The 20,850-nt window shown below is 35.5% G+C and overlaps 1 protein-coding gene across 3 annotated transcripts; it reads left to right on the top strand.

Annotated features, from left to right (window-relative positions):
- The first annotated feature begins 599 nt into the window (after positions 1-599).
- LOC110600363 (uncharacterized protein At3g06530) lies at positions 600-20,473 on the top strand. Of its 3 annotated transcripts, none has more exons than XM_043949997.1 (40): positions 600-906; positions 1,163-1,376; positions 1,482-1,577; positions 1,659-1,776; positions 1,863-2,036; positions 2,157-2,327; positions 2,746-2,801; positions 2,898-2,987; positions 3,075-3,223; positions 3,547-3,629; positions 3,730-3,858; positions 3,961-4,035; positions 6,150-6,318; positions 6,540-6,679; positions 6,806-6,898; positions 7,454-7,634; positions 8,866-8,963; positions 9,058-9,210; positions 9,306-9,465; positions 10,911-11,044; positions 11,159-11,240; positions 11,332-11,494; positions 11,891-11,966; positions 12,163-12,336; positions 12,452-12,520; positions 12,615-12,719; positions 13,047-13,136; positions 14,047-14,261; positions 14,373-14,574; positions 14,697-14,822; positions 14,989-15,045; positions 15,252-15,347; positions 15,438-15,505; positions 15,582-15,930; positions 16,611-16,826; positions 17,394-18,059; positions 18,137-18,546; positions 18,929-19,181; positions 19,272-19,442; positions 19,908-20,473. In XM_043949997.1, the coding sequence occupies exons 1-40, from the start codon at positions 747-749 to the stop codon at positions 20,139-20,141; spliced, it is 6,465 nt and encodes a 2,154-aa protein (XP_043805932.1). In that variant the 5' UTR covers positions 600-746; the 3' UTR covers positions 20,142-20,473. The 3 variants fall into 3 exon arrangements, with proteins under 3 accessions (XP_043805932.1, XP_043805930.1, XP_043805931.1); XM_043949995.1 differs by having other exon boundaries at positions 14,697-14,879; positions 14,974-15,045; XM_043949996.1 differs by lacking the exon at positions 14,989-15,045 and having other exon boundaries at positions 14,697-14,879.
- The last annotated feature ends 377 nt before the right edge of the window (positions 20,474-20,850 follow it).

Below are 20,850 nucleotides of genomic sequence, written 5' to 3'. Positions count from 1 at the left end.
ATATTTAATAACTGATAAATAAATTTATAATTAATATTATTTAATTATAATATTATTATAATAATATATTAAAATTAATAAAATATATTATAAAAAATTTATTATAATAAAAATATAATATAAATAAAATTTTCAATTAATATAATATAAAAATAATATATTAATTAATATAATTAAAATGTTTTAATAATTAAAAAAATAAAAAAATTTAAATCATGCCCCGCGCGGCTTACAGCGTCCATTTTTAAAAATAAATAATACTTAACGCTTTTAGAATCGGTGTTAAACACTATTTGTTTATTGCCACCTACCGCTTAAATCTCAAATCTACAAATATATTTTCTTTAATTCTAAATTGATAAAAAGCCCAATTTAAAGACCCTTCTATTTTATTTTTTTCCATCAAGTGGTTGGGCTTTCTTTCAAGGCCTAGATTCGGATCTTGCCCGAATTCGATGAGCCCACCATTTTTTGGACAACTTGTTGTTTGTCGCAAGAACGATGTCGCATTGCGCTCACAAAGACAGAGACTGTCAAAAGACAAAAATGACCCTGAAATATTTCAATATTTTCGACAATCACGAACCTCAAAAACCCTAATGAAACGTGACGGTGATGGCAGGCTCAAGTGCTTTCGGGTTTAAGGCAGCACTGAGTTATCAAGTTTGTATTTGATATTTGAGGGTTTTAACTCTCTTTTTTCTACTTTTAGTTCCTCCTCTTGCGCTGAACAACTAAAGGAAACCATGGCCACAACTATAGCTTCGCAGTTGCAGGCAATTAGGTCTGTCATACAAACCGATTCGGGGTCCCAAAAGCGACCCATCACTCGGCCTTCTATTCTATTCGATCCTAAAGAAGCTGCCGATATTGATATTGATACCATACTCAGTATTGCACATTCAGGTTAGCTTTTTATGTTTCTTTCCTGAGATGAAAATTTGTTATAGGAGCTTGTGGTTAGTGCAATTGTGTAGATTGAAAATTTTGAAATTTTATGTATGGTTCTGCGGCAAATCGCGTAGGCTCAGTTTCCAAAAAGAGGACTAAGAAGTGGGTTTCATAATTTAGAAGCACTCACTACAGGGATTAAATAAGCTTCATCTTGAGTTTTACGAGTGCACTTATTAAGCAGTTTAAACATTGGTGCATTTGTTTTCAGGTTTGGAAGTTCTTATAAGTGTGGATGATCGATTTAGAAACTATAAGAACGATCTCTTCAGTCAGAAAAGTAAAGAATTGGATAGAGAGTTGATGAATCAAGATGAAAATAACCGTATTAATGTAACCATTAGTTTGTACTTAAGGTTACTCTCTGGACATCTTCAACTACCTGCTTCCCACAAGACACTTGAATATTTGATACGCAGATACAAGTGAGCACCCAATTCCATCTCTTTTTATTTTTATTTTTTTAAGGGATATTCTTTAACTTATTACTTTTATCTGATCTGATGAAATGGCAATGTTTGAACATTCAGGATTCATGTATACAGCGCTGAGGATTTGATTTTATGTGCCTTGCCATACCATGACACACATGCTTTTGTCCGAGTAGTTCAGTTAATTGATACCAGGTAATGAAAATGGGTTCTTGTATGTTTTTGGAAAGCTAATACAAGATAATATGGTCATCCCTCTCACTTTTTACGGTGTAGAAATAGTAAATGGAAGTTTTTGGAAGGTGTTAAAGTCTCAGGTGCGCCACCACCTAGAAATGTTGTGGTGCAGCAGTGTATTCGGGATATGGGAGTTTTGGAGGCTCTTTGCAATTACGTAAGTGTTCATTAGTAGTTTGGTTTTCTTTTGTTGCTTTCTTTCACGTGAGTAGTTGTAAGAGATATTGAATCTGTTTGCTGCAGGCATCTCCGGCAAAGAAGTTTCAATCTTCAAGGCCTGTCATCACCTTTTGCACAGCAGTTGTAGTTGAAGCTTTGGGTTCTTTAAGCATTGTTAATAGTGATGTTGTGAAGAGAATTCTTCCATTTGTAGTTTCTGGGCTTCAGCCTGTCACAAAAGTAGGTTTAGATCACAAGGTGAGGTTTACATAGACAGTCCTGATGGTGGTTGAATAATCTGATATCAATTTTATCTTGAACTTTTCTTCCCCTTATTTTTTAATTGCTCAAGTGTGAAATCTTTGTCCTTTTGTGTAGGCTGGTGCTATGATGATTATTGGTTTGCTAGCAAATAAAGTTGCATTGGCTCCTAAACTTGTTAAAAGTTTGATACGGTCAATTTCTGAGATGATTCATGAAGATGCAAAAGAGTCAACTGATCTGCAATGGCTTCGTCTATCAGTTATGGCTTTAATTAACCTTGTTCAGGTACAAGTGAATTTATATGCAGTTAGTTTACCAGTATCACAAAATATACTATAGGAATGGTCTTTATTCATTCACTTGTGTTGAGTTATGCTTCATAAAGTTGTTGAGGAGGTTGTGTTTTTGGAAAAATCTCATTTGTTGTGTTTATTATCTGTGAGAATGTTAAAAGGTTTTTATGACATACATTACATGTATACAATCTAATGATGTAAATTCAAACTTTGTTTGAAAATTGCAAATAATTTTGGATTGCTTGAGGCAATGAGAAGATCTTCCTACTATATAAATGGGTTGGTTTTTCTCCATGTTGAGGTTCTCTTCTGAATTCTGAACTGAAACATGCAAGCTAAATATTATATATCGTTACATAATTTTGCATAATTTATTTTTTTCTCACTTCATTTTGGAATTTTTTCAGTTGCAATCTATGGATACATTTCCAAAGAAAGCTTTGGACATTTTGAAGGAAACTAGGTAAGACTTTAATAGCCTCACATGTTTGAATATTTACAGTGTCAAATATTATATATGGTAGTCATCATTTTTCTATTGTATTTTCATCTTTTGCAGGGATATTGTGGGGGTTCTTTTAGAACTCTCTAAGGAGTTCAATATTGATAGGTTCCTTGCTGTGCTTTTGGAATCTTTGGTTGACAACAGGTATGAACCAGATTTTTGATTTCCATCAACCTGCTGACACACTCTTTCCTTAGCCATTGCTGTGTACTGATTGTTGTGTATTGGCAGTTCTGATGATGATGCGAGTTGTAGCACTTTGATATCCATAATAGAGACCCTTCCAGTAAAGAATTTTGTTGAACACTTGGTTTCGAGGGTCCTCTTATCCTGTGTGAAAATGACACAGAGAAATAACAATTCAACACCTTCTAAATCAGGCATGTACTTGCATGGGCTTATTTTATATTGTATTATTTTTTTCTCCTGTTCATGGCTTTGGTTTTGCAGCAGACGTTTATCTGGTTATTTCTCATGCTTTTGCATTTTTATCTTATTGTTTGAACTTCTACTTAGCATCTTTTTTTTTTTTTTTTTTCAAATGGATGATCATTGTTCATCCCTTACTGTGCAGATGCTTGGGAATTGAGCTTTCATTTATACTATATTTTATTTGCACATTCTAGAGCTACTTTATTTTGAGTTACTGTTTATTGTGATTATTCTGCTTTCTATGTTTCTTACCTTGATTTTACTTTTTTAGCGACCTGGGCAAAGACGATTTTGATGGTTGTTAATAAGAATTATCCATCTGAACTTCATCAAGCAGTTCGGAAGTTCTTGGAGGTCTGTTGGTTAATTGCTCTCTTATCCTTTTTCCTTTCTATCTCTCTAACCGGCACATCCACACAGAGTCGGTGGTTTTATGATCCATTACTTTTGATAGGATACTAAAACCCAATCCAAGAAAGATGTTGCCTTGTTTGAAACTTTGTGTAAGATGTTGGATGGGAACTTGGATTTGACAGTGGGGACGTTGGATTCTAAAATTTGGTTAGGTCTGCACCATCCAAAGGTATCTATTGGCATTCCCTTTTCTCCAAGTAATCACTTGTATTCAGCAATTGCTTGTTGTTAGCTTGATGCCAAGGCTTATGCTTTTGTAATTTCACCACAGGCTGAAGTTCGATGTGCTACATTGTCCAGTTTAAAGACATCAGGCATTTTGAAAACCTCTGATGTTGATTCCCAGGTAATATTTGGTTATTTTATATATTTTTTTGCAGTTACCACTATTAGGATGGAGAAGAAATGGGTGGTTCACTTCACAGTATTCCTAATAGGCTAACTAGTTACTAGCATCTGTGGTTTCTGCTATCAAACTGTTGTTAGCTGCATTTTTTGCTTTATGAACTCAATTGTTAATTTTGGCACTTCTACTTTAACACTGCAGCAGTTCTATGTTCATGCTTCTATGTTTGATTGTTGCTTTATGGTTTGGGTATTCATGACATTATTTCTGTTGTTAAATTGCTATACAATCATTTTTACTTTCTGTTAAGCGTGTGCACTTTTAAGCTAACCTATAAACATGGCATTTTACTTCATTTGTATATTGAATCTTTAGTGTGTAACATGTTGAGCTTAGCCTGCCATCCCTAAGCCATGATTGCATTTCTTGAACTTGGGTTTCCCCTTTCTGGGAAAAGGGAGGTGTCTTGGGGCCATTAAGGTGCTATTGCTTTTTGTTTGAAACATTATTTAAGATGCTTTGTCTAGGTACACTTTTCCTACCAGCAACTTTGGGTTTGTTTTCCCAAATATTAGAACAGCTAGTTCATAAGTAGAATGAACAGATAAGCCAATTAATTATGGTTTATTGACAGTATTAGATTCTGAATCTTCACTTGTCATCTTTTGTTGGTTGTCATGTTTTATTCATCATATAATGCTGATTGCTTGAACTTATTTTATGTGCTTCATGAACAACTTTGGAATTATATTATTGTTCAGTTGATAGAGTTCAACTTCAACCTTTCTTGTTTTGTTGAAATGAAAACAAATGGATATTAATCTTGTTTGTCAATCTGATAGGAGATTGAATACTGAATGTAAAACAATGGTCAGATTGTGCCCATTTCTTTCTCTAATGGAGTGTAATGAGAGGGAAGTCCACATATAGATATTGTATCTACTTGGATAAGCCTGTTTTATTATGAAATTTATCTGTCCACCTAAAATTTAATAAGGGGAAAACCCTTATTTGAATATAGATTATAGTGTCTGTATTGATATGATTGAATGATCCCTTCTCATGATGAGAAAGTGTATAGAGCTGTTCCAATCTGATATTAGCATCATGGAATATAATGAATAGCCACAGTATAAATTGCACTTCTGTAACTCTCTTGTTCCCCCTTTTGGAATTTCTTCCTTATTTTTATGGGACCGAACAGTCTATGCTTTTTTCATTTGTAACAAAATTGTTTTCCTTGAGATATAGTGTGCTTGCTTCTTTTAATATACTCACCATTCGTTTGCCAAGCTGGTGTCAGAACTTTGCCACTCATACTTTGCATGGCAAAGGCTAAAATGGGGGAATACAGGGGAGAATGGAGGAGAAATATCAAATTCTCTCACCTTGTTTAGCATATACAATTTTTGAAAGTGCTTTGTTATAACAGTAAATTTACTCCATTTAGGCTAGAAGAATGGCCTTGCTGTAAAACAGGGATAGGGTTGTGTACATCAATGCTCCCCAGAGCTCACAAGTGTGGGGTGCTTTGTGCATTGGGTCACCCTTTCAAAGAGGTGAGAGGAAGGGACTGTGTTCTCTTTCATTACTTCTATAAGTTGAAATTGCTACACCCAAATGGTTGTAAAAATTTCAACTTTTGCAGGGGAAAACTACTTTGGTGTCTTGTTACCCTCATTTTTTTAATAATAATATAATGCTACTCCTTTATCATTAATGAGTTTTTGGTCTTCTATAATTAAATTCCCCTCCCTTCCTCTCTCCTATCCATCATTTGAATGCAATAAAAACAGTTCCTTCCCCCTCCCTTTACTGAATAATTTTTAACTTGCCAAACAAAATAAGTTGAATAGTTTCTCCTTTGCCCCACCTCCCTTTAAAATTTTCCCTTTCCTTCCCCTCTTCACCTCATAGCTATCGTGCAAATTCTATTGTGACAGTGTCTTTCATGTTTCTTGTGCGATATTGGCTGGAGTAATCAAAGTTGTCTCATCCTTTAGAATCTTATCTGTCCATCAAAATGTTGTAATCGCTTCATTTGGTTTCATGAGTGGAATAATCTGGTGTCTCAACTTATATCTTGCTTTTCTTTTGATTGACCTGTGATCCAGGGGCTCATAACTATTCAAGATGCAATATTACGCCAGCTTTATGATGATGATCTGAGTGTGGTTCAAGCATCTTTATCCCTTGAGGGATTGTCCAAAATAATAAGTGCTTCTGATTTTCTCAAAGCATTGGATAATGTACTTAAAAGATGTGGTAGCACCAAATGGTCAAGTGAGTATGACTAGTTTTAAATGCTTGTTTTGTCCTTGTACACTTTTTATGTCATTCCTTTAACACACTTACTAATATTGGTTTCGCCTGATCAATTGAAAAAATTCATTACTCATGTTAGCTTAAGTAGTTGGCAACATTTTAATTCGGTTTTTATGACTGGGTCTACGACTCTTCATATTTACCTGCATTTCATTTTTAATTTGTCTTTTTTATTATAGGCTCATCAGACAAATGTACTCTGGTTGGTGATGTGGTTGTTTCATTCTTGAAGATTGCCCTCTCAACCTTCCGTGATCAGGCCGATTATTCAAAGAAAATTACTGCCAGGATATTTCCTTTACTCCTAATTTTTCCCAAGGTCTGTGGTTTTTATGCCATCTTTCATATTTGGTGTATAAGTTAGCATTTTGGTGTCGATCTATACAACATAGATATTTTGTTATATTCTTATTGCTGTGTAATTGTCCTGCATTGCTTCATGCAGACTCAGAGGCTAAATTTGAAGGTTTTGGAATTAGTAAAGGAAATGGACTGGCCATTGTACAATAATCTCAAGGGGATCTCCACTGAAGAAATGGTACATTATTTTCACTTGTTTGCGTTTTTGGTTGAAACTTTTATATCTTGTAGCAGGCATCTTTTAAAAGCTTTATGTGGAATTCTGGATTTTGTTGCAATTATGTAGAGCAGGTGACTTATTGTGATTGGAACCTTGTTTTTAGTGAGTGGCTTTTTGTGCTGATGATATGACTTGTCACTTGCTTGATGCAATATCTAGTTTAGACCCACTGAACATAATTGGTTAATATGTACTTGCAATGTTTTTCTTGTTCGCTATTTTTCCATGTAGACTTGCTTAAACTTTCATTCAAATCTTGACCAAGGAAATTTTGTTGGTGCAAAGTGCAAGGATACTATATTTAGTTTTGATTAAGATGGCAAGTCTAATATTTCAACGGCAAGCACTTTATGCTTCTTCATAGTGTCTACTAGCTTCATACATTAAGGACACTGCATTAAAGGAGGGCTTTTTCAATTGATCTTCATTTCTTTTTTAGTTTTTACATTCACTTGTGGTGTTTTTTTCCCCAGCTAAATGACTCTGAACTTTGATTTGAAAACAAAAATGCAGAAATTACAGCATGAAAACATTTCCGTGGTTAATATGAAGATTGTTAGCAGCTTAGCTGAAACATTCACAATGCACCCTGATGAACATACATCTTGGCTTATCGAGAGCTGCAATGACTTTAGTTTGTCAAAGACACTTCTCTTCTTGGTTGTGATGCAGTCATTCCTAAATTCAAAAAATGGTAAGTTTTTTACTCTTGAAATAAGGTTTCCTTTGGCACCCTTTTTGTAGTATCTGCTATTTGAAACACATTCTGGGGCAGTTTAACGTTGAGAATTGTCATCTCCATTCTGAGCCATGTCTAAGGTGCAAGGTTCTTCCCTATGGCCAAAACCTCTAATAGGTTACAGTGAGGTAGTGGAAAAGAGGTGCATGCTTTTTTGCTTATGCATATGCATTGGGGGGAGGGGTCTTCAAAGGATCTGCCAGCCATCCAGCTCCCTCACCAGAAAAGCCACTGCCAGTAGACTGATTCTACTAGAATGTAGTGTTAATGCACTGGAAACACCTTTGCTGGTGATGGATCCCTGAACAATCTCCACCTTGGGATTTGCCTGCTCCTTACCAGTTTACAACATTCATATGCTACAGATCTCTCCTCCCACCGTATTATGGGTCTTCTCTCTTCTGTCTTCATCCCTCGCTTCTTCCACCTCACTGTTATATCTTATTATTATTGATATATTATTATTACTAAAAGTGAAAAGTCCATTAAACTGCCCTAGAGTGGCTTCAAATACAGAATACGCTCTCTTTACAAAGGAAAATAAAGTAGATGCAGGAACATCATGTGAATTTTCAATCCATCTTGAAGGATATAACTTCCCATATGGGCAAGTTCAGCTCTATTCTTATGCATTTAATGTGTGCAGATATCAGAAAAATGCATGTGTTTTGCTTTTTAAATTGGATTCAAATACAAAATAACCTCACTTCTAAAAGGAGAACTAAAGTATATGCAGAAAACATCGTGTGAATTTTCAATCCAATTTGAAGGATATAACTTTTCTGTATCGATCCGTTCAGCTCTATTCTTATGCATGTAATATGTTTTGTTTTTCAAATTGGCAAAATGACTATTTTTGTCTTTTTAGTCAGAAACTTTAGACATTGATTATAATGATGTCAGTACCTTGTATTTATTTGATCTTAGTTTAATTTTTTCTAGCAAATCTTATTCCTTTTGCTCAAAAATCTCAGTGTGAGCTTGCTCCTCGCTTCTAGGCTCTAGAACCCCTTTGTGCTCTATTATGCTTTGCATCTTCAATTAATTTGATCAATGTGAGCTGTTGTGTTCTTCGCCATTAGTTTCTGCATGACTTACTTTATTTGAGGGTACTTGCATTATATTGCTTGTACTGCCAAGTTTTTGACATATTGTGATGGGACTTCTTTGCATTTTTGAATGACAGATAGTGGGCATCTTTTGGCAATATTTGAAGCTTTCTTCCCTGTTTTAAAGAATGAGTGGGAAGTTTTTGAATCTGCTGCTGATGTTTGTGGGAATGAGGTTGGTTGACACAGTTTCCTAATTTGATATTGACATTGTTGTTCTTTATCTTTTCCTCAATTTTTGATGGTCTGCCTTCACTAATGGGTGATAGTTCAATAAGGAGATAATAAACTGGGACTGCCAAAGATTCTTAGATCAGTTAGCTGATTCTGATGTCAGTGTGTTAAATGGAAACATTCTAGTTAGTATCTTTTGGAAGTTACTGGAGGTGCTTTCTTCAATAGCAACTGCTGATACCTTACTGGTTGGTGACTTCTATATCTCTAATTTTTGATGTTTTGACTTTGGCCCCCCTCGTGCTCTGTGATTTCAGAAGGGTTAACCTGCATGTCTTTTCAGGATGATAATGACAAGTGGTTAAGCAGCAAACATAGAGACTTGTTTGTCTTCTTTGCAAGCTCCCAACAGAAGCATGTTTTCAAGGAGCATCTTCATCACCTCACTACAAAGTGCAAGATCTCTCCTGTTGATTTTCTATCTGGGTTTTTCACAGATGAAGGTGCTTAGCTGCTCTTTTGGTCTCACCCATACTTGCAGCTTTATTTGATATATTCATCCTCTTTGTATATAAGATAATTGCATCACTGTTTATGGAATTTTCATTTATTCAGTTAGATCAAGAACAACTTACAAAAAAATGGATAGGCTGGAACAAGACAAGTTTTTTCCTTCAATTTTATAGGGGTTAGTCGAGGTGGGATGTTGATGATTGATAAGGTCTACTCTAAATTTTAAATTGATGGCAGGATGAGTAACTTATTGTTAGGGAAAAGGAACTTCCATCGACACAAATGAATGGCATTATTTTAGGGAAAAATAATTTTCATTGGTTTAGCACCTTTCATTTTGGTAGCTGTGTTGTCTTTTTGGTATCATTTTACTACTTGTGGTTTTCATTTATTATTGTTTCAATACTATTTTTAAATATGCTATTAAATATTACTCATGTGTCACCCACTTGGATGACCAAGTGCCTCGTGTCAGCTTCTGCTGCTTTTAATTTTTTTTAATTTTTTAAAATCCATGTTCTTTACAAGAGAAAGTATACTATGTTGTATGTTATATTTTTGAAAAGTACAAAAAAGGAAAGTGATGTTTCACATTTCGGCACCTAGAGAGAAACTTGTAGTTCAATTTTTGACAAATGATACCCTGAAATTTATTCCATTAGTACATTAAAGATAAATGCTCTAACACTATTAGTTTTGCTAATGTGGTATTGTGCATTTTTATAAAAAAATTATTTTTGTTATTATTTCACCGCCATGTCAGCATAACAAATGGTGTTAGAGCATTTGTCTTAAAGTGCTAATGAGTAAAGCTTAGGGTTCCATTTTGTTTAAAATTGAACCACAGGACTCTAAAGTGTCAAAAAGTGAAATATCTGGGTCTATATTTTCCCTAGGCATATGCAAATATTGTTGACAAACCATTTGATCTATTATGAGTTATCAGTCAAAATGATACTGAAGTGATAACTAATGACAACTACATGTACTAAAGTGAGACCAAAAAGTCAGAGCCCCAAACCCTGCCGCCCCCACACTCCCCCCCCCCCCCCCCCCCGGCATGAAAAAGGAAAGAGGGTAAATATACTGTCTTTTTGAAAATTTCATATTACTGTTGTTTTTTTTTGCTGGTTTATGTGTTAATCTGAGATGTTATTTAGATGAACTCCTTGTTGGCTGTTGGTTGTAATTGTAATAATTCATCTGTAATGAGTATCCAGTGTAGATAATTGTAATAATTCATCTGTAATGATTATCCAGTCTATGTAGTGCATCTTTCCAGGTATCCCCCGTGTCATTTTTGCAATGCTTTATCTTTTCATTCTCTTATTCTTTTTGATAATCTGGTTTCTTTGCCTTGTAATTGTGAATATGATTTTCCATATTAAGCTGAAAATTTACAGAATGTTCTTACATTCTGTGTTTCATTGTACAGATATTCCTGTTGCTGTTCAAATTGAGAGTCTTCACTGTCTTGCATTTCTTTGTTTGGAGCCTGATGATAGATTGCTGTTTCAACTTATGGCCAATTTTCCTTCCCTTCTTGTTCCACTTGCCAGTGCTAGCCAGGTTTAACATTTAAACATTTTGATTGCCTTGTTCATGTTTCTTCTCTCCCCCCCTCTGTCTCCCATCCTTATCATCCTCTGATCTGCTAATCATTTTTTTCATCTCTCTTTTCAGGACATGAGAATTGCTGCCATGGGCTGCATTGAAGGACTTCATGCACTTTCACGTCGCATTGACTATTTAAGCAAGAAAAATGGTATATCACCAGTTAATTGAATTTGATGTAACAAAATTATGGCTCTTGTTTGCACTTTATCATAGCTATAATCTGATGCAATAAATGACAGGAAGCAATGCAAATTGGAGTAATTTTCTTGAAGAACTTTTAGGTTTAATTGCTCAACAGAAAAGGCTTATAATATCAGACAAGAACTTCCTATCTTCTTTATTGACTTCTTTGCTTGGCTCATCGCACAGTAGTCTTCTAGTACCACAAAATGTTGAACGAAGGTATTTCCCAGTTCATTAGTTATTTCCTCATGCATTAATTTTGAATTTTCATCTATTTAAATTCAGTGGCTCATTGCTTGATTACTCTGATCCTGGGTTACATAAGTTTATAAGTCACCTCTGTTTTCTCCAAGTTCTGACTATTATGATATGTCTTAGGTATATATTTTTTATAATACTAAAATTTGAATTTGCATCATTTAGAAATGTAGCCCTAAACTGGGTGGAAGGGAAGCAAAGCATCCAGTACTCTGTCTAATTAGTTTGGTATTAATGCTTAATTGAGTTGAGTGCTAAATTATAACTTGTGAAGATTCTGTTTTAGTATATTCAGTTGCCACCATGATCATTATTGCATTTTCTATTTGATGTATGTTACTAACTTATCATTTTCAGATTTGATCAATCTACTAAGGAAAAGGTTCTTGCATTCGTCTTGGGTTATGCTCTTCAACTTTCTGCATATGCAAAGGTTTTTCCCCTTCATCTGTTCTCTTATTTAGTTCCTTTTTTTTCTATTTTTTTCAGGTACAGAACATCCTTCTATAGATAGAGAAGAGAAAATTTATGTTTATGGGTTCTATATTAATTGTGTGCTATTATGTTTGTTAATGGACAAAGTTTTGTTAATAGGATGAAAATTTGATTTGGGTGTATGTTCATGGCAGCTAATGATTATATCTTTGCTCAAAGGATTGGGCAATGTGATAATATGTGTTAAAGATGTGGAAACATTTTTGTCTCAACTTCTGACAAGGCGCAAGCAATTTTATTTTGAGGCGGAGAAGTCATCCCATAAATTGTCCAAAACTGAGGTCAAGATCTTGTGCCTTTTACTGGAGGTAAGTGAATGTCTATATAAAAAAATATATTTTTCATGTCATATATAATTCCATTTCTTTATATTTCCTCTCATATCTTCACTTATTGGTTACTCCATATTGTGGTCTGCATTAGATCTGTGCTACACCACCTTATTTAGTTGAGGGATGTGCTTTTGAAGATTATTTATTAGGGGCTCTGCGTGTAAGTACCTAATTGCAACTTATTTGAATGATTCTATGCTTGTTAGAACCGTTGCAATTTTTTTTTTTTCAAATTTTATTATTTGTTCTTTCAGTTGGATGGGCTCTCTGTGGGAGAATATGCCGTTGCAGAACCTTGTGTTGCTGTTTTGCAGAAGCTAACTTGTCAATTTTATAGTGTTTTGACTACTGAGAAACAGGTTAGCTCTATTAATGTACTCATTGTCTTATGCAATGTTTATCTGTAATGCTTATGTGGCTTTCAGAATCACTGAAAGTTCATGCTAATGTGCTAAACAAAGATTTGGAATCTTGCTGAAAATGATATTGCTTAAATGACAGATATAATAATTAGTTATCTATATCAGTCTAAACTATGTTCAAGTGAGGAGATAGGTAAAACATACTATGGTTTTTATTTGGCTGTGATATGGTGACGGCGATATGACAATCCCTAGCTGTGCTTAATAATCCTTGCTTAATGGACTAGAACACATTCAAATACATTATTTTCTTGTTTTGGGCAGGGGCTACTGTTCCGTGAGCTTGTGGTTTTGTTCCGTAATGCTAATGGTGATATACAAAATGCAACTAGAGATGCATTGCTGCGCTTGAATGTATGTGCCCTTCTTTCTCATCTTGTTTCCACTTTTCTTTCTTGTTTGCTGTTGTCTACAAGCACTTCACTCAGGGTGTCTCGGATTAGACTAGTTATATTGAAAGCTGTATATATTGTGGGCATGAAACACTGCTTTTTCTGTTGGGTTATTTCTCCCCTGAAAAAAGTGGTCTGTTTCTTTTGTACTTACTCGTATGGAGCTCTCTGAGTGATTGCTTCATTACGCTCTCATTGCTAGTTTTATTGGTAAAACATGTGCAACTGAAATTTTTAATTCATGTGAGATTCTGTAGTTGTCGTCATGAGAGATTGCAAACTTATAAGCTTGTTTTTTACTGTATTGAGTCGTCCAGTGATGTGATGGCTAAAGTTGTTGAATATAAAAATAATGGTATGCTCCTTTGAGTTTGATCCATCACATCTTTCACAAGTGAGTCAGAAGTTGGAAAAATCATGTATTTTTTGCATTGCGAAGTTGTTGTCTGACTTTGGCTTCAGTATTCTTTAATAAGAACCTAAATTTGTTATGGGCTACTGTATGGAATTAGGTTGCTTGATGAGCATGAGATCTAGAGATTCTAGTCCATCCTGGCATATATGAATTTCTCATTAAAAAATAATGTCAGGTTTTGATTAGATCCCTTGAAAGTAAGATTAATGCTAGGTTTAGAACTTGATTGCAAATATTTGCCAACTATTAGACCTTGAATGGCTGGTATCCATGATACAAAATGAGACTAAAAGAAGTAAACATGAGAAGAAGAAAATAAATTTTAGATTTGATACTTTTTGTGGCTGATTAAGTAGATAGTGTGGTACTTGACCTTCGATAGCTTATTGGATATGTGATCATTTGAAGAGCAAGGTTTCTTTCAGATATTTGATTGGGAACACAATGGGTAATGCAGATTACTTGCTCTACGGTCGTCCAGACGCTTGATTTTATATCCAAACAACATAGTGTGAAAACTGATTCAGCATATGGGAAGAAAAAGAAGAAGAAACCAATAACCCATCAAACATCAGCCTCAGATCATAATTTGGTTTGTAATGGAGAAACTGCTTTATGTTTACTAAGCTCCCTGCTTGACATATTGATACTGAAGAAAGATATGGTTAACAGGTCTGCTTTCAGTAATATCTGCTACTCTAAATGATTAGCTTCTAATTTGACTCTGTTATTCCATACAGCTAGTGTGCCTACTTTCTCAATGTATGCAATTTAATTTTGCAGGGAATCTCTTATTGGGCCCTTGTTTGATCTTCTTGGAAAAATGTTTTCAGATGAGTGGGCTCTCACCCAAGATAAAAACTTGGTTCAATTTTCAACTGGCATTTCCCTTTCCATGTCCAATACAGTGCATTACATTCAGCATGCTCTCTTATTAGTACTGGAAGATATTATTGCTTCATCTATAAAAGCTGTCCCGCTAAAGGTACATCGACCTTTTGGAAGTTTGAAAAATTTTGCCTGGATTCTAACATGTAGTTTAGTCTCTGTCTGGTTCGTGTTTGTTTCGTTTAATTTTTAAGTTGATCCGATTCATTTGCATTGCAGGATGACATTACGAATAAAATAGACATCAAAATGTTGGTTGAGTGTTCCCGTTCTGCAAAGGATGCGGTCACACGCAACCATATATTCTCACTGTTGTCCTCGATTATAAAGGTCATTCCAGACAAGATGTTGGAACATATATTGGATATACTTACCGTTATTGGAGAATCAACTGTTACTCAGGTTTGTGACATCTTTTGCCCTGTACAGATTGCTATTGACTTTTTCTTCTTTCCATGGAGTGTATATATTCTCACTGTTGTCCTCGATTATAAAGGTCATTCCAGACAAGATGTTGGAACATATATTGGATATACTTACCGTTATTGGAGAATCAACTGTTACTCAGGTTTGTGACATCTTTTGCCCTGTACAGATTGCTATTGACTTTTTCTTCTTTCCATGGAGTGTATGCATGCTGTGCATGGGCAATTCTTCAAAGTCAAATCATAGTTTGTATTAATCTTAGTGATATTTTATGCTGGATATTATTATTTAATATTTGGCTGCTTGCTAATGTTGCTTTCCCCCCCCTGCTTTTCTGCATATGTATAGATTGACAACTATTCGCAGCGTGTGTTTGAGGATCTTATAGCTGCAGTTGTTCCCTGTTGGCTGGCAAAGACAAACAACCCAGAGAAATTGCTCCAGGTAATCAATCTGAATAATCTTCTCCAGAAAAATGTCATACGTTGGAGTTTGTTGCTATGAAAATGACGATTTGGCTTAATGTTTCTGCAGATTTTTGTGAATGTATTGCCTGCAGTGGCTGAGCATAGGAGATTGTCAATTATATTATACCTGTTAAGGTATTGTCAACTAAAATTTATTTTCTTTTATTTTTTTTCCTTTCATCTCATGCTTAGTTCACATGCCTTGCCACAGGAAATTGGGAGAACGTAATAGCTTGGCTTCTTTGCTTGTCCTTCTTTTCCGATCCTTAGTTTCAAGGAAAGGACCATCTTATCTTGAGGATGCACAAACTTCAGATGGTCTGACATCTTTCATGAAGAGAGAGTGGGAGTATGCTTTTGCTGTGCAGATATGTGAGCAATATTCATGCATGATATGGCTTCCATCCATTGTTGTGCAGCTTCAACTTACAGGAAGCGGTCACTTATGCCAAGAACTTTTCTTGGAATTGCAATTTGCAATGGAATTTATCTTACAAAAATTGCAAGATCCAGAATTATCTTTCAAGCTTGAATCAACTGAAGATTTTGATAGCATCCAGGTGCCGATTCAATTGTTTAACATTTAGACGCATCATAGTATATTAAGTATTGTCCTTTTTAAATACATAATGTTGTGCATTTCAGTTACTCGTGAGCTTAATTTACAGCGACTCTTCTCCCTAAGTGCTGACCACAGTTTGGTACTGTGACTCTAACTGCAACCAGACTGGTCAAACAGTTCCAGTTCATGAACCGGTCAAACAGTTCCGGTTCATGAACTGTACTAGGATCATTTATTATGGGGGCTTATTACATGCCTCCCCTCCTTGAACTAGGATCAGAACTGGCCAGGTCAAACTGCTGGGTAGTCCAGTTTTGAACCAGAACTGGCTCGATTCAAAAATTATTTTTCCTTTTTCTTTAATTTACATTAACTAAATAAATGATGTGTTACAAATCTATGCCTTGTAAATTTTCTATATTTTATTCATAATTATTAAAGGTGCTCCTCAAGCCTGTGGCCAGGACTACCAAACGGTGCTGATATGATTTAGATTTTGTTGATAGCACTAGATGTACTGTGCGATCTTTGTATTCTAGATATGTATAAATTTGAAGGATAGGTTAAAAATAAGCAACTGAATTTACTGTATGTACAGTGCTGTCATATAGCTCTCTCTGATTTTATTCCTTCAGTGGCTACGATGAGTATTCAATAACTTATTTTTGGTGTTCACAGACGACTCTTCAAGAACTCATGGAGCATGTTGTTTTTCTTTTACAACTTGTTGACATGAGAAGAAAGCAAACGATTTGCCCTGTTATGATAAGGAAAGGATTAAAAGAGTGTATATATTCTGTATTGAGGACTATCACAACAGTTATGAGTCCTGCAGCATACTTTAGAGGGATCATCAATTTGCTTGGCCATTCAGATAGAAATGTGCAAAAAAAGGTACATAACGTTACAATATCTTCATATACAGCAAAATTCTTAAAAGTTTGTGACCTACATTCCAGTTGGGGGAGGGTAGTAATTTGCCATCTATGGTCCTGGAAGATGCTGTTAGAGATCAGGGCATCTTTACTTGGTAACCACCCCCCTTCTGGGCCCCCTTTCTCTCTCTCAAGTTTTTGCTGGATATCATGAGTATACAAATTAAACGAATTATAGGCACTTCCATCTGTGGACCCCTATTTTCTACTTTTCTATTGGACAGTATCAACTATTTGGAGCTGAACGCCTGAACCTCAAACACCCCCCCCCCCCCCCCCCCCCCCCCCCGCGGGAAAAAAAGGAATTTGAATGAAAATATTGTCAAAAACAATTTTCATGGGAAAAGTTTCCCTACATTGCTGTGTGCATGCATACGTGCATTCTTTGAATCCGTGTCATGGGGTACCTGATACTACAATGGGTTTTAGGGTTGGTTAGTCCATAACCTAGCATTATTTCCCAAAAAAAAAAAAAAAGAGGAGTGGATCTTTCTGACATATTTTGTTGTCCTTTGGATGCAATTAGGCTCTTGGGCTTCTTTGTGAAAAATTAAGGAACCTTGAATCGGTTAAAGTGAAGCCAAAGGGAAGAAGGGAACTAAATGCAAGATCAAGCGCTGATTGGCTCCATATGGATGAGACTGCCACTGAATCTCTTCATAAGATGTGTTTGGAAATTGTTCGTTTAGTTGATGATAAGTTGGATGAAGTTGATACTTCATTGAAACTGTCAGCAGTTTCCACGTTGGAAATTTTGGCGCAGAACAGTCCTGATTATTCTATCTTTGGCATTTGCCTTCCCTATATAACAAAAGGCATCAGTTCTCATGACCTGGCCATTTCTTCTAGCTGCCTTCGAACGACTGGTGCATTGGTTAATGTGCTTGGACCAAAAGCATTAACTGAGCTTCCTAGAATAATGAAAAATTTGATTAAAATATCTCATGAAATCAATTCTTCCAGTGGTGATGAAAACACTTCTGCTGCACTATCCACTTCCAAAGAATCTTCCTTGCAGTCTATTCTAGTCACTTTGGAGGCAGTTGTGGATAATCTTGGTGGCTTTTTGAATCCATACCTTGAAGAGGTTATTGGACTAATGGTTCTTGGTTCCGAGTATACAATGGAATCCAAATCAAAGCTGAAACTGAAAGCTGATGAAATACGGAGGCTGCTTACTGAGAAAATACCTGTAAGTAAAAAACTGCTTTTCTTTTTATCTTTCCCATCAAAGCTTAAGGAATGTCACCCTGACTTTTGCATGTCCAGCTGCGACTTGCACTTCCGCCTCTTTTGAAGATATATTCTGATGCTGTGGAGTCTGGGGATTCAAGTGTGGCAATTACTTTTGAAATGCTAGCTACCTTAGTTGGTAAAATGGATAGATCATCTGTCGGTGGTCACCATGGAAAGATTTTTGACCTCTGCTTACGTGCTCTTGATCTTCGTCGTCAACACCCAGTTTCTATTCACAACATTGATATTGTTGAAAGAAGTGTGATCAGTGCTATGATTTCTTTGACAATGAAACTTACTGAGTCCATGTTCAAGCCTCTCTTTATCAGTAGTATTGATTGGGCCGATTCACTTGTGGGAGAAACTGCCAGCGAGGGGGTTGCATCTTTGGACAGGTCCATTGCGTTGTATGGTCTGGTGAACAAGCTTGCTGAGAATCATAGGTGAGTAGATATGTATCATGCTTACAATTTCATATGTTGGTCCTTCCTGTCACTGATTCCATATTTTCAGCAAATTGTGACTGTAAGTTATGATTTTTGAGTTCAAATACTCTGATGGCTGCCCCTGATCAGACATTTAATCAATCATTATAAGTAGTATTGAGAAGCTTATTATATTAATATCCAATACTTTGTAATATGAATTTGGTGATTCTTGGTAATGATTTTTTAAGGCTATGTCCTGGATTTGCCAATGAGCTGTTTCATATATTGTCAAGAGATTTGATTGACACTCCTAATGCAAGGGCATGTTTTATTTCTAGTTTTCTTCTTGGTCATTCATAAATACACTTGCTCACTTATTCATCATTCATAAGTGCAGGTCTCTTTTTGTCCCTTATTTCAAGTACTTGCTTGATGGTTGCATACGACATCTTTTGGATGTGAAGGGTACGGTGTTGATTCGAAGGAAAAAGAAAGCCAAGATTCAGGAAGCAGGAAATGATTTAAAAGACAAAAACAATGTATTGTTACTTAAAAGTTGGCACCTAAGGGCTCTAGTTATATCAGCTTTACACAAATGTTTTCTGTATGACACCGGAAGCACAAAATTTCTCGACTCATCAAATTTCCAGGCTAGTAATCTCTACCTTCTGACTTACCTTTGTGTTGCATGTTATTAGCAGGTTTATAGAATGCTAATGTTTATGAATCATGCCTTGCAGGTTCTCTTAAAACCCATCATATCACAGCTTCTTGTAGAACCACCAGCTTCTCTAGAAGAGCATCCAAACATACCATCGCTCAAGGATGTTGATCAGTTGTTGGTCATTTGCATTGGTCAGATGGCTGTTACTGCAGGAACCGACATTCTATGGAAGCCCTTGAACCATGAGGTGATTTTTAGAATTTGTCTTCCCTCTGCTACATTTCTTTTAATTCTCTTGATTGGAAGTTTCGGTCTTTTTGAATGTTCCTGTATGTGTATTGTTGTGAGATGTCTAAGGTGAGAGACGGTATAATCGTCCAGCAGTTAGTATTGGCCGTTTCCCTTGGACTATCATCTCTTAACCTCAATTTTCTACTTGCCTCTCTTGTTGGAGAGTTTAATTAGTTGGTCAACTTCATAAAATAGTGTGTTCTTATTTTCAAGCTCCCAGAGCTCTAAAAATACGGCTTTGTCTGATACTTGAAGACTCTTACTTTCTTCTTTTAACTTGTTTCAGATACTGCACTTGTTTTCACCTGAGATGAATTGACTTTCCCTTTTTAATTTTTAAAGCTCTCTAAAACTAGTATTGGAGCAATTCCCTATGTTATTGCTCATCAATTGGCAATGAATAATAGTTGTAACTTTTCAGGTATTGTTGCAAACCCGGAGCGAGAGTGTGCGATCTCGAATTTTGGGACTGAGAATTGTCAAGTATCTTTTGGATAATCTGAAAGAAGAGTACCTGGTATTCTTGCCGGAAACGATCCCCTTCCTGGGTGAGCTGCTGGAGGATGTGGAGCTACCTGTGAAGTCTCTAGCACAGGACATTCTCAAGGAGATGGAATCCATGAGTGGGGAAAGCCTTCGGCAATACCTAATGTGATTGTGAACGTCTGCTGCAGTTATTCAAATTTGGTGAGCGAGACATGGGTCAGTGGAGATGCTCTATCAAGAGTTGATGTATGTAATTTTTTTTCAAGGAAAAATGTAAATTATAAAAATTTTGTATTTATAGGTAGAAGGTTTAGGTCAATCAACAAGATGCAGCTTGCCTCTGTTTGAGGTTAAGATGCGTGAAAATGCCATGGCTGTAAGCTCCGGTGACTGAAAATATGTTCTTTATCTAGCAATTCCTTGTCTATTTTCTTTATTCATTGTTGAGTTTTGAAATTTAACATTTTATCTAATTCTATCCAAGGCTTTAATAGTTGTCTATTTTGATTTTGAAATTTGATTATTTTTATTATTTATTACAATTTGATTAATCATTCAATTCTGCATTATTAAATGCTCAATTTTTTTTAAAAAAGAAAAGGATTAAATGCTCAATTAGCCGTATGAACATTCAATTGAACTTGAAAAATTATAAATAATCTAGTTGCTACTTTGTATTTACTTGCAGTGAGATTTTTTTTTTTGAGATTTTTTTGAGATTTTTTTGAGTAAAATCTGAAACCTCATTCAGATCCATGAGTTCTCATGAGGTGAAATCTGTGACTATACTTATAATGAGATGTTAAATACTTATATAAAGTTAATTAAAGCGTATAAATTTAAAATATTACACTTACTGTTTTATAATAATGTTGATA

The sequence above is a fragment of the Manihot esculenta genome, chromosome 14 (genome assembly GCF_001659605.2).
Source record: "Manihot esculenta cultivar AM560-2 chromosome 14, M.esculenta_v8, whole genome shotgun sequence".
Lineage (NCBI taxonomy): Eukaryota > Viridiplantae > Streptophyta > Magnoliopsida > Malpighiales > Euphorbiaceae > Manihot > Manihot esculenta.
Note: the sequence above shows the minus strand (reverse complement) of the source record. Positions and strands in the feature narration are given on the sequence as shown.

What these genes read in the sequence shown, in the direction of transcription:
- LOC110600363 (XM_043949995.1), top strand. Translation starts at nt 747, where the DNA reads ATGGCCACAACTATAGCTTCGCAGTTGCAGGCAATTAGGTCTGTCATA. An exon ending in TAGGTCTGCACCATCCAAAG is followed by an intron (nt 3,859 to 3,960) that starts GTATCTATTGGC and finishes ATTTCACCACAG; the next exon opens with GCTGAAGTTCGATGTGCTAC. An exon ending in TGGGTTTTTCACAGATGAAG is followed by an intron (nt 9,466 to 10,910) that starts GTGCTTAGCTGC and finishes TTCATTGTACAG; the next exon opens with ATATTCCTGTTGCTGTTCAA.